The sequence below is a fragment of the Drosophila obscura genome, unplaced genomic scaffold (genome assembly GCF_018151105.1).
Source record: "Drosophila obscura isolate BZ-5 IFL unplaced genomic scaffold, ASM1815110v1 contig_185, whole genome shotgun sequence".
Taxonomy (NCBI): Eukaryota; Metazoa; Arthropoda; class Insecta; order Diptera; family Drosophilidae; genus Drosophila; species Drosophila obscura.
This window is the reverse complement of record NW_024542773.1, coordinates 1,630,648-1,644,155: the sequence shown is the minus strand read 5'-3', so window position 1 is coordinate 1,644,155 and position 13,508 is coordinate 1,630,648. Positions and strand designations below refer to the sequence as shown.

The following is a 13,508-nucleotide window of genomic DNA, read 5'->3' as shown; positions in this document are numbered from 1 at the left end:
CTATCGACTCTGCACTCTGTTATCGATATCAGAGAAAAATCAATCTGTCGACCGTTGGTCCGTACAATTTTGAATTCAAATTCAAACTTGAATGGACTATACGTCTTAAGTTTCTATTTGATGTATATGTATGGTATATATCTGGCACATAATAAAATTTCAAGGATGTTTGCTGTTAGTTGCGTGTTGCGCATGAACTTGATAGACCACCAGATGTAGGTCAAATCAACTCATGGACAGCAATGAGCAATGAGAGAGTAGCTCCCTCTCTTTCTTACTGTGTTCCCTGACCTTGGTCGGCCGCCTCTCCCCTTCACACAAAAAGTAGATAAATCATATTGGAATTCAGTTTTAAAATTAAATATATGTTGTCGTATGTATATTTGCATCATTCCATTACAATTACATTAACTTATGTTCAATTGTTTTGTTTGCATTTCTATTTTAAAATAGTTTTGTGGTTTGTTTATGCTTTTGTTTTCTTCTATGTTATCATTTTTGTTTTGTTTTTTGTTTGCTTATATCAATATTGTAATATGCCATGTTTATGTGTGTATTTTGGGATAGGGACTACACGAGACAAATGGGGGAGGGGGGGGTCCTTTGTTTTGCCTTTTGAAAGCGTTTCTCACGTGTATTTGTTTGTCTATATACGACTTTACGCATATAAACTATTAATGTTTTTTTTTTGTTTTTTGTGTAATTACTAATTATCATATGTGTTTTGTTGGGTGAGGGGGGCTGGGGAGTTGGTTTATGTATAAATCCTTTAGTTATTTATGCTAAGGGGGGTTGGGGGTGGCTTGGGCCGGGACTCGCACACAATCATTGAAAAGGAGCAGAACGAACTCCAAACTCCAGCAGCAGCCCAAGTTGCCGAAACTTTTGCTTTCATTTCATTTTTTTATGTTTGTTTTGTTTGGGTTTTTTTTTTTGAGTAATTTTAAATACAGTACAGTACTACATACAAAACATCATCATAAATCATATGATGGGTGGATTTGGTGGAGGGGGGAGGAGAGCAAGATAAAGTGTGTGTGTGTGTATGTTATCCTTGCCAGGGTACAGGTACAGCCATGCCTGAGGCTAAGCGGCTGGTTCTCTCAATTATAAAATACAAAATAATTAGCTAGCGATTTCCTGGCATGATTGCTTTTCCTCTGGAAGTAGTTTAGCTTTTACTTTTCTGTAAACACACTTTACCCCACTTAATATTTTAAGTTAATTTTCCTCCGCCTAATTGCACATGCTAAAAACAATTTAGAAAGTATAAAATAAGAAATTTATTTTCGTGGTTTTTGAGTGGTGGTTTTTCTATCGTTTCATTGCTGATTGAATTGCACTTGATTTTGGATTGGATTGGATTGCGAAACAGAAGAAAGAGTATTTTGAAACCTGTCTGTCTATCTGTGTTTGTGTGCACATGTATGCTATATGTGTGTACGTGTGTATGTAAAGCAGTTTCGGTTCTCACTTAAATTATGAAAAGGTTTTGTTTTGCAAAAGAATTGTTCTTTCGTTTATTACACTGTTTTTTTTTGTTTTGTTTCTTTTCGTTTCTTTTCTTACTAAAATGATTAAGGTACAAAATGATCGGTGCATTTGATCGGAATCAATCAACGATGATCGGTACGGTACACCGTTGAATTGATCAATTACCGATCATTATTTTTTTTACGTTTTCTTTTTTGCTTGGATTTCTTGCTTACGAGAATTTTTTGTTGTTGTTGTAGTTTTTGTTTAATTTTCAATTGAATAAATTATGCTATGCTAAAATGTTTTGGGCTACACGGCTCTTTCTCTCTCTCTCTCTCGCTCGCTCTGTATCGATCGATCTGTTCACTCTGCACTTAATACATAATCCGTATGAATCGTAATCGAATCGTTTATATTTAATAGTGAAAAAAGACATTTCTTTTGCTAAACAAAAATCAACTATAGGTAAACATAAAAAAACTTGTAATTATTTAATTTTATCATATAAGTGATTATACTTAATGCATATTGATAAAATTAAAATAATATATTAATCAAGCGTACGCCGAAGACCTATTTCAAAATAATATTTATAGATATCATATATTTATATAAAAAAAAAGTTTCTTTTTTTTTTTAAGTTTAACCTAGAAAAATTATGTTCTTTTGCTTGGTTGGTGTTTATCTTGTTTTTTTTTTTTTTAAGACAGCATACGACATTAGATGACAACCGATTGTTGTCTTCCTTTCACAAAAAGTTCGCATTTTAATTTAGTTGTTTTTGATGTTGTTTTTTGTCTATGATTATGCACGAATACGCCACACACGCACATACCATACATATAGTACATTTATAAATATGTATAGAGAAGTGTAAACTCGTGTGTGTATGTGTGTGTGTGTGGGTAATCAGTGTACGACGATTCGCAAGTTAAACTTCAGCGGAGTGGCGCACTTTTTGTTATAATAAACAAACGTGGGGGGCAAACAGGCACGAAGCAGGCATTCTTAGAGATACAGATAGTCCTGGACAGGAATCCCATTAATATGCATTACAGTTTGCATAAAAGCTGTGTCCTGTGTGCGCTACTAGCCGTACTACCCGGTTGTTCTTAGTGCCCGCGCCTTCCCCTTTTGTGGGTGTGTTCCTGGTGTTGTTTTTGTTGTTGGTGGTGGTGGTGGTGGGCATGCTTTTGGCTGGGATGTCTACCCTTATCCTGCACTGTGCATGCATATGTGTGTGTGTGTTTGTGTGAGTGGGGGTGGTGTGGTGTGGGGGTGGTGTGGTGTGGGGGCATTTTGAATATTCGGAGGAGAAAGTATATATATTTAAAAACGATAATTCTCATCGGCCATGTGCACGGCCCACAGAAATTTGGTTCTTTGCGTTTTGTTAAAGATCTTCTCGATCGGTACTCCATTCTTTTTACACCTGCAGAGAAACGGAACCAAAACAGCCAGAAAAATAAAGTTTTTTAGTTAATTTTTGGGAAAGGGGATGGGGGGAGCAACAGCAAGATGGGGAAAACACTTACCAAGCCACCGATATGCGTGGATCGAGATAATTTAGTTTAGATGTGCCCAGGGCAATGGTCTTATTCTCGTCTCTATCAGTCTCTTGTAGTTCCAATTTCTTAAGCTGGTCCTTCAGACGCTCCAGCTGCTTGCCCTTCTTGTCGGCATTCACCTTCTCCTTGACCGAGCCACGTTTGGCAGCCTTTTTGAAATCCTAAACAAAACATTTACAACATGAAAACAGATTTAAGTTGTACTCTCATATAAACACGAATCGTTCGAGGGAGTCTACTACTTACATGGTATTCGGACTCGCAGTCATCGATGGCATCGCGCTTGGCGCGTATTTTCTCCTTCAGATTCTCCATGGACTTTTGATGGCCCTTCGGCACGGAGCGCTGATGGTTACACAGAATGGCAACGGCACGATTGGCGCGATTGTATGTGAGCAACTTCTCTGGCACCGTCGCACTCGGATCGGTGAGCAAATCCAATTGATTTTGCAGCGTTTTCGATGCGTTATATGTACGGAACACCTTGGCCGTGAGTCCTGTGTTGAGATTAGAGGCAGAGGATTAGTGTGATTAGGTGGGGGCGGTTTCTCCCTTTTTCAAACATTTGGCTTACCGTCCATCAGCTCCTTGAGATGCTCGTTCAGCACTTGGGTATTGAGGCGATCGAATAGATCGTCGCCCTCCTTCTTGTGCTCCATGAAGAGTTCGAGGTTCTTGAAGACGCGCTTCTCCACCTCGACCTCGTTGTAATAGCGTATGGAATCCTTGCCGGGGAAATCGAACACGACCACATTCTCCTTGTCGTTCAGCTCCTTGTGCAGCTGAACGTGCTCGACGCGCAACGAACAACAGCCCACGGTGTCCGCCTGATCCTCATCCTTCTCGTTGCCCGCTCTCAGGGCCAGCTTGTCGATGAAGTACAGGGCCACGGCACGCTGTCGCACACGCATCTCCTTCGATTTCCATTCGTCGCGGTAGGTGGCACGAATCTTATCAATGGACTTGTCCAGTCGCCGCGCCGTCTCGTATTTGATGTGATCCTTTTCGCCCTTCAGCTTGGACGAGGGATTTAGCATAATGTACTTGACCTGTCCCTGGACATTCTCGATCCAGGACGCCAGCCAGGTGACGGTATTGTCGTGTCGCACCTCCTTCCATCGCGAGCCATGCGGCGGTGGCGGCACCTTTGACTCCTTGCCACAGTTGATCGAAACGTCGGAGGCACCGATGCGACGCTTGATCATGCCCATCTTTGGATGTTCGCCGCGACCACGAAACAGCCCTGGGGGCTCCAGCCGAAAGTTACCGATCTTCTCCTTGTGGCCATCGATCATACAGAAGCCATACTCCTTGATCAGGGCCTCGTTCTCGTTCTTCTTGGCCAGCTTCTCCTCCTTGGTCGCTTGCTTACGTTTCTCGGACTCGGCCTGGAAGTATTCGTGCATCTCTTGGAAATTGCATTTGCGGAAGTCTTTGATTATCTCCTTCTCCTTGGACGTCATCGATTTGCGAAAGTCCTTGAAGAAGTTATTGTTGAATATATCCTTGGTGCAGTAATCATGATTCAACATCTTTGCATAGAAGGTGGCCGCCTCCTCCGTCTCCTCGGACAGATCCAACGGTCGCCCATCATAGAAGAAGCGTACATTGCGAGGCACACGCTCGTATGGCGGTGCAAATACCGGTCCCTTATGCTCCAGCGTTGACCATTTGACGCCATCTTCGCGCTTCTCCTCCTCCCACCTGGAATGGGACACAAAACAGCGTGCGATTCGAATATTAGTTTATTTCGTTCTGACTTCTTTAGTCTCTCTCTCTCTCTCTATTTTATCTGTATAACCATTTGATGGTTCCCTGTTGGCTGGTGGTGGAGCCTGCCGCTGTCTGATTTCGCCTCTTGGCGGCGACGCAAACGTAGACTGCAGCAAAACGTTGGTCTTGCAAAGTAAAATACAATTTTCGTTTTCCCCATAGACACCGGCACAGCGGCGACAGCGCAGTTGCCATTTAGCGCAGCGCTTGTCAGTTGTGGCTTTTTCTTTGTTTTTCTTTTTAATTTCACATTACGCAAAGCGGCAAGGCGGCGGCAGGGCAGCAGCGGCTGACATAACCTCAAAAGTGGTTTACGTGTTTTTGTTGGATGGGAGTGGGGGGGAGCCCAGCGAACAGCTGATAGCAAGGCGCACGCGTTGCGCGGCGAATGTTTAGCAGTGTCGAAAAAAATACAGTAATTGCTCACGGACACACACACACACACGCAGGCAGAGAGAGAAAAGCGTGTAACCAACGACTGAAACGAAGGTAAACAGACTTCTGGAACATACTGTTTTTAGTGTTGTTGGCCGCTATTATGACTTTCAAAATGTAGGTCAGTGACATTCAAACTTCGGCAGGGCAGGCACATGTGTGCGCGCACAGCCAGACAGCAGACACATGGATTGGATTGGATGTGTGTGTGGGTGTTGTGGGTGTAGGTGTGTGTGTGCACACGTCAACGATTCGAACGGGGAATTTCGAATGCGACTGCGTGGGCAGCAGACCAGAGATGGGAGCAGAGAGATGTGGGCACAGGGTGGACTGGGTGCAAAAGAGTGTTGGATGATGATCCATCCATCCAAACATCCACACAGATGGCCAAAAAACGATACTCAAGGAATGCTTATAGCTTACCATCTCCACACCTCTTCCTCCTCCTCCTTGGCACCCTTCCGCTTGGTGGGAGAGACAACTTCGGTCTTGATCTCGGAAGACTCCTGTGAATGGGAATGTGTGTGTGGGATGAGAGACACCATGGCTCCAGAGGGTATGGGCGGGGCGGTAACGCACCAGATTTGGGTGGATCATGGCCTTACCTTTTTGATTTTCTTTTTTTTGTGCTTGCTGCTGCCATACTCGTCGTCGGCCTCCTCTTTGATACGCTTCTTTTTATTGGACTTCTCTTTGTGCTCCTTTTTGACCTTCTTGCGCGCCAGCAGGGGAATGTCATCATCGTCATCGTTACCATCATGGTGGGCCCTGTGGCTGCTGCTGCTGTGGCTGTGATCGGGCGCCTCCTGCTTGCGCTTCCGCATGGCCAGCGGTACATCCTCTTCGTCCTCATCAGCATCATTATCGACGGCCATCTCCTCATCCTCATCGTTATCGTTATCGTTCATGGTGCTATCTTCCTCGTTGTAGGTACTATCCTCCTGCTTGAGTGTGAACGGTGGCTCATCGGCTCGGAACTGGGACATGGAGTAGTCACAGGAGCTGGCCTGCGACAGATTGAAGCTCTCATCCTCCTTTTTGATAACCATAACATTCTCCTCGTATCCGTTCTTATAGACACCGCCAACGCCATCGATGCCGATGCCGCTGTTGCTGCCAGGGACATGGCCACCCATGTCACCGCTTCTGCTGCCGCTGCTAAGGCCATTGCAGAGTGCAGGATCGGTGACATCTAGCTGCTGTTGATGCTGCAGATGGAAGGGATCTGCTGTGTGATTGATGTGCGCATGCGCTGGCTGTGAGACGGGCTCCGGCTTCACGAACACACCATCATAGGAGGGATCCTTAGGCTGTGAGGAGGAGCTGTGACGCGAACTGGAATGTTTGCTCTTCGATGAGGAGGACGAGGAGCTTTTGTGACTGCGCTCCTTATCACGGGAGCTCGACGATGAAGATGAGGATTTGTGATCGCGATGCTTGTCGCGGCTCGAGGAGCTGCTGCTACTGCTACGATGATCCTTATCCTTGTCCCGTCGCTCCTTATCCCGGGACGAGCTCTTGTGGTGCCCAGAAGACGATGATGATGATGAGGACTTGTGCTTGCTGCTGTTGCTGCTTCCATCTTTGTCCCGGTGACTGGACGATGAGCTGCTGCGATGCGAATTGCTGGTGCTGTTGTTGCTGCCGCCACCCTCGCGTTCCTTGTCCCGATGCTTGGACGAGGAGCTGCTGCTGCTGCTGCTCTTGTGCTTGTCCTTGTCTCTATACAACAGACAGAAAGAAAGGAAGAGAGACAAATGGATATTTTTGAGTATGACACCTTGATGAAAAATGGGTGTGCACTCCCATTGCCTCTTACCGACTGCTGCTTTTGTGATCCTTCGACGAGCTTGAACTGGAACTCTTGTGTTCGCGGTCCTTATCACGGTGCTTGTCCTTGCTGGAGGATTTATGTTTGCTACTGCTGCCGCCCCCGCTTCTGCTGCTGCTGCTGTGGTGACTGTTGTGGTGATTGTGATGGTGTCCATTGGTGGTCACTCCATTCGATTGCACCTCACATCCGCCGCCGCCGCCACCATTTTGTACGTGGATAGTCTGTAAGGGAGGGAGATAGAGAGACGGGGAGGCAAATGGATGAGTATGGCTGTTGGAAAATTCTGTGCGAGAAAAATCAAGAACCTGTATGGCCATCATCGCTGTGGGGTGCTCTCGCAGGGTTGTGCCTCTCACAAATTAACCATAAACTGAACTGATAATTTTTTATTTAATTATATATTTTTTTGTTTGCCTAATTCTTTGCCCTTTTGTCTCTTTGACTTTCTGGCTGTGGTGTTCGTCTGTGTGCCACCGCTCACCACGTGGTGAAAAATCAACCCTAACAAATTAATGTTTTTCGATTGCTGCTGCTGCTGTGCTGTTGTTGTTGTTGTTGTTGCTCCCAGCGCGTAAGAAAATGTTCAATGTGGAAAAGAAGGGTATGAAGAAGCAGCTAAAGAGCCAAAACGATGTCCGATGGCGACAGGAAATGTTCCTCCTCCTGTGTGTGCTCGTGCCGCTCTCTGAGGTGCTCTTTTTTTCATTTGGAATAGGTTAAGAGACGACCGACCGACCGCGGCGACGACGACGACGACGACAACGATGCCAAACAATGGGCACACACACACACTCAGAGACAATCGCACACACACTTGCACACACGTATGGACAAGTACATGAGCAACGTAATGGAATACAGAAAATCGTTTCGTTTCATTTTTCTGACTCTTTGGAGCATAATTTTTCAACGTGGGCGCTTTGCTCTGTGCATCAGATCAAGGCTGCACTGCAGGGTTGTTGTTGCGATTGTACTGGGATGGATGATGGGGAGGGGACGGGGACGGAGACGGGGACCGGGACTGGGACCAGGACCACCGCCTGTTCTTTCTCAGGGTGGTGTGTAGACACACACACTATTAAATGCACACGCTTATCAGAAAAACATTTGGATAAATATTGTAGGTGGAAAAAAAAATTAGGACACATTTGCAATTACATATGTACATTTGTATGTAAATTACAACAACAAACACATGTGATTTGAGTTTATGCTTAGTGTGGCCACACTTTCACGGCAGACAGCCGACAGGGCCTCAGCAGTTATTTAATTATTGCTAAAACGATGGGGATGACAAGACATTTTTGGGTGCAAGGGGTGACGGGTACATCCAAAAGATAAAGGGGAAGAAGATATTTTTTTTTAGTAAGATAAGGGGTAAAGATCATTGGACGATTCCCAACGAGAGGTCTGGAATTTCGAAAATACCAAAAGCGGTATTTATGTGCGGTCACACTGTGCCAAATACACTTCGACTTCGCTTTCTTCTTGTCTCTCTCTCACTCTCTCGCTCGTTCGCTCACTCACTCACTCACTCTCTCGGGACTGTGGCCTTCCTGCTTGCTCTGCGCTACTTGCATTGTCGCCATTTTCGTCAATTACTAAAAGGCCTTTATGCGTTTGCTTTTTTGCGATTGCGTTTGCCCCGTTTTTAATGAAATGTGTTGTACGCACACGGGGGTTTTATCTCAGCTGTGGGGAGAGACACTTGCCGCTGCGGCGACCCCAGTCACGGCTTTTGGGCCTGGCCCGATTTCTTGAAATATTCAACACGTTTGCACTCTTGATGCACCATTTAACAAGTAAATTATATAAAAATACAATACCAAGACATTTGCCTTCTTTCGCCTCCTAGCCCCTTCCAACCCAAACACACACAAAAAAAGACTACTTACATTTTCGGCAGCCACATCCCCACTCATTTTGCACAATTTCTGGTTGGCAATGCGGCGCTCGGCTTCTTTAGTTTCAACTTCACTTTTCTGCTGCTAATCTCACGCCAAGTCTATAGTTTTTAATCAACTTATGCTGACATACATATATATATATATATATATGCTATATATTGCTGGAAGCCGAAGCGCTCGGTGCTGGTTCGATATGCTTTTTTCCAAGTTCGATGCGCGACAAACACACAACACTGCCAATTTTTCCTCAAGTCCAAAATAATACTTAGAAGTGGGAAATCTTTCTCTTTTTACAGCGCGCACCACGCGAACACACACACACACACACGCTGGTCACCAGTGTGACCGCGGACTTGCCGATAAAATATACCGTCTGACCCTCCGAAATATACCAAAATATACCTTCTCATTTTCATATTATACCGTAAAAGGGCTTAGTCCACTTAAGCCCCTTCCTATTTGAACAGGCGAACACCGTCAATTAAGGTGTAAATGCTCCTTAAAGCTCTATCCTCCTATTTGCTTACAAAACAAAAATGAGCATGATATCATTCACATGAACTACGCTACGCTTATTCCATCTTCATAACTTTCGTGGAAATATTTAATACCCCCGTGGTCGACAATGGGCTAACGTTCTTTATAGTTGATTGGAAATCATATTTGCCGGTTTTGAAATTCGGTTACATATTACCAGCCAGCTAGGACTCTCAGCACTGAACATATAATTTTATCGAAGTTATGAATCAATTCTTTCTAAAATAAGGTCAAAGGCCTAGCTGTTAAAACTGGAAATTTAGCCGAAAAATATAGATACATATATTCTATATTCCGCCACGGAACACGGCGACACATTCAAAATGAAGCGAAGCAATCGAGCAAGCCTTCTCGAAGAATAAAATAATAAGTAAAATTTTACTTGAGAGAGAGATCGTTGGATCTCTCGATTGAGCTTTCCTTGAGGTCCGTTCCGCCTGGAGGCGATTCATCTTCCCCTTATTATTCTTGCTGATATTTAGGATTCGCGCCTCTTTAAAATCCTCCTCCTAAAAAATATTCCTTTTTAGATGGCTCAGGAGCCCTCTCCCTCCTTCTAACAACCCAACTGACCCATAAGTTGGTTTTCAAGACTCACAGGCTGCTGGCCTTAGTATCTGTGTATCTGTAATGGATTGATGGAGATTGTAATTGGTTGACTATATAAATCCCAGAAGACGACTGGATACTCACACCGAATATTAAATCCGAAATCGGAAAAGTAGTTCCGGTTTTTTATTTTCAAATACCTATTTGAAAAATACCGTTTAAAAACCCATGACATAAGTTAATTAGGTAGGGAATGTGCTTGGTTTTGAGTTCGCAACACGCCAGCAACAATTCTACATCGTGGTTCCAACACACCTTGCAGACGGTACCTGTATGTTGCAGGGTGGGACAAATTAAATCTGAATTTAAAAATCTGAAATCTGGATGGTATATTAATTATATTTTCACATTGCCGACAATATGCTGTTCCAGCAATATGCAGGGCATCAATGACGCACTCATACTCGTAACGAAAAAATGAGTCGGTTATGGCCTATGGAAAGGTATGGAAAATGTGAAATAATGGCCCAGCAACATAACAAGGCTCCTAAGAACCTCACCTCACCGTATTTGCTTACAAGCAATCAAAGTATATTAACTATTGGGGTGAGTCATACCTAGCATGCGAAAAATTTTCCGGACGTTTTGCCTGTTGTCCATACCCTTTTTTACCTTGCCGTCAGCCGAGCAACATTTTTAGGCACCAGCAACATTTAGAGGCGGGGCGGGCGTATTTGAAACGGCCTTGCCTCGAACATGATTTTAAACATGTCCAAAATCGCAATCGTTCGAAGTCAGCTGGTTCAATCTTTTAAGCAATGAACCAACAAAAAAAATATTAGTGTTTTCTGAGTTCAGAAAAGGTCCGTTGATAGTTTGATAAGCCCAAAGAATTGAACGCGATTTTCGCCACATTTGCTAACCGACTTCATACCCCCTCCCCTGAATGTGGATGTTATAGAATTGGCAAATACTTTGGCGGTTGCTGCGCGCGTCGAAGGCGCACGCTGTTTCAAAAGTTTCTCCCTGTCCGGTCCGGTCCCGCGCATCGTCAACGTGCAGTGCAGTGTCAGTGCACTGTAAATATATTTGTACATTATTTTGTTGGTGTTTCTTTTTTTATTGTTGCTCGAGAGTGTCAAAAAATTCTGTGGAACAGAGGGCCCCTCCCCACCTCATACAATTGTTGCTTTTGTGCCCATGCTGGAGTCGTGATTTTCTCGTCTTCGTTGTGTCGCTGTCTCTCGTGTGTTTAAAAAATTGTTAAAAATAATACACAAAAATAAAACGCATGCACACGCACACACATGCAAGCACATCTGTACATATAGTGTATATGTATATTTGTATTTTTTGACGAAAGCGATTTCTGGTTTCGGTGGAGCGCGCGCGACACAACAAATAAAAAAAACTCCAATATGCGGCGGCCGGCCTTCATTGGAGAATATTAAACCAAACAATAAATTATACATTAATATGTATGTGTATGTACGTGTATGTATATAAAGAAGCAGAAACCGAAACAGAAGAGATACGATACCGATGCCCACAAACAAAAAGCAGAGAAGCATAGCATAGCTCCACTCCACGGATGATCTCCATGGCCCCGGGGGCTGATCTCAGCTGTTAAGAGCCCCAGCCAACGAATAAGGCTAAAACAGAGATAATCACTGAATATTGATATGAAAAGGGAAGCTGAAAGAGATGGCCCATAGATAGAAACAAATCATTTAATTGTGTCGTGTTGTTGTTGTGTGTGTTTTCGTTCAAACATTACGGTTTAAATGGGACAAGTGCAATATCCACACACAAATAGTATGCCACAATAAACAACAAAATTGGCATCGATTCCCACAAAATCAATAAATATCCAAAATAAATCTCAAAACAACAACAAAAAAAAAAAGGAAAAACATCCCCATCCCCCAATCAAAGAGGCGATAAGAGGCCAACGGTAAATGAGAGAGAGCATTGTCCCACTATCAGCCAGAGAGAGAGAGCGCGCGCGAGAGTGGGATACGGAGAGCTGGAGAGCAAAAGCCGGGTACTCAGCATCCATCCCCAAACATCATCAAGAAGGAGACATACGAAGGAGACAGCAGCAGCATCCCCAAACAGCAAAGAGAGAGAGAGCACCGCAACCACTTGCTGGAAGGAGGAAATAAGGAGCATAGAGAGAGAGAGCACCTGCTCTCAGCATCCCACCCACCCACACACACACACATATACACACAATGGGACGACGAACGTATCTAAGCCGCGTCTCTGCCCTCGCCTACCCCAGTCGCGTCGAGGGCTGGCTGGATGTTTGCGGTGAGTAGTATATTGTGAAGGGAACGGAAGAGTAGGGGGAAAGGGGAACAGCTGATGGCCCCGCAGACAGTTGCGGATGCGGATGTTGGGTGACATCTTCGTGTCACCTGTGCAAATCCCAAAGCCAAAGGCCACTTTGTGCCTGGGAAAAAGAAAAAAGAAAAACGTACAATACACCATCCCATACCCTTGCATTTTATTTGCCTTCACAGGCGGCGGCGGCAGCAGCGGCAACGGTCGAAGGCGCGCAGGCAGGTTCATGTTTTTCCGTTATCTATCTTTATCTCTATCTCTCTCTGTCGCTCCTTTGCTTTGTTTTGATTGTTTTTGTGTGTGCGTTAAAGGTAAAACAAACGCACACACTCACGTAAAGGCAGGGACACACGGACACCGCCGCGTCGCGACGCAGGCAGGCGGCAGGGTCGGTCTCCGTGCAGCCGACAAAAGTGTCAGGGACTGCATCTAATAAATACCCTTAAATGCATATTATCCCTGGAGTTAACGTTGTCTGATATATGTACATATGTACATTACATTTCGTTGACATTTTACACAATTAAACCATTAATGTTTAATTTTTGTTGTTGTATTTTTCGGTTCGATTGTTTTACGGAAATATCGAAGGTTCGAATCGAATGAGAATCTGAAATTAATGAAAAGATAATCAAAATATGTTCTTAGAGAATGAATTACTGAAAAGAGAATCGGAAATGAATCGAAAGAGTTCAACTAAATTGAAGCAGACGAGTAGGGGTGGGTGCTTTGAAGTTGATCTCCAAAAGCAATGCAAATATTTGCTCTTTTCAGACATTTTCAGCTAAATATTTAGTCACATGCATATGTATATGTATGTATAAAAAACATACATACATATGTATGTACATATGTACCTTATAGTTTTCCTTATCTTGGCTTGCTAACATATAGTATTTCTTTTTGCATTAAATTTCTTTATTGCTAAAACATATACTCCTTTTTTTGTATTTAATGTCTCTACACTCGTTACATCTGTGGAAAATGATTGCAGCTGGAATAACGTGAAAAAAGATTAGTCCAGTGTCTACTGGGAGATGTGAATGAAGCCATGGCAGGTGCAATTACTCCACCGAGACCTCA

General features: G+C 44.0%; 1 protein-coding gene across 3 annotated transcripts; it reads right to left on the bottom strand.

Annotated features, from left to right (window-relative positions):
* Window positions 1-2,741: 2,741 nt before the first annotated feature.
* Window positions 2,742-9,316, bottom strand: LOC111077188 (DNA topoisomerase 1). Of its 3 annotated transcripts, none has more exons than XM_022371359.2 (8): window positions 8,982-9,316; window positions 7,072-7,307; window positions 5,858-6,974; window positions 5,676-5,758; window positions 3,619-4,748; window positions 3,291-3,541; window positions 3,012-3,205; window positions 2,742-2,908 (listed from the first exon to the last, which is right to left on the bottom strand). In XM_022371359.2, the coding sequence occupies exons 1-8, from the start codon at window positions 9,006-9,008 to the stop codon at window positions 2,806-2,808; spliced, it is 3,141 nt and encodes a 1,046-aa protein (XP_022227051.2). In that variant the 5' UTR covers window positions 9,009-9,316; the 3' UTR covers window positions 2,742-2,805. The 3 variants fall into 3 exon arrangements, with proteins under 3 accessions (XP_022227051.2, XP_022227052.2, XP_022227053.2); XM_022371360.2 differs by lacking the exon at window positions 8,982-9,316 and adding an exon at window positions 7,392-7,798; XM_022371361.2 differs by lacking the exons at window positions 5,676-5,758; window positions 5,858-6,974; window positions 7,072-7,307; window positions 8,982-9,316 and adding an exon at window positions 4,846-5,065.
* Window positions 9,317-13,508: the final 4,192 nt, after the last annotated feature.

Coding starts and splice junctions, on each gene's coding strand:
- LOC111077188 (XM_022371359.2), bottom strand. CDS start 9,008: ATGAGTGGGGATGTGGCTGCCGAAAAT. Junction 5,759..5,857: donor AAAAAAAGAAAATCAAAAAG/GTAAGGCCATGA, acceptor TCCCATTCACAG/GAGTCTTCCGAGATCAAGAC. Junction 2,909..3,011: donor CCACGCATATCGGTGGCTTG/GTAAGTGTTTTC, acceptor GTTTCTCTGCAG/GTGTAAAAAGAATGGAGTAC.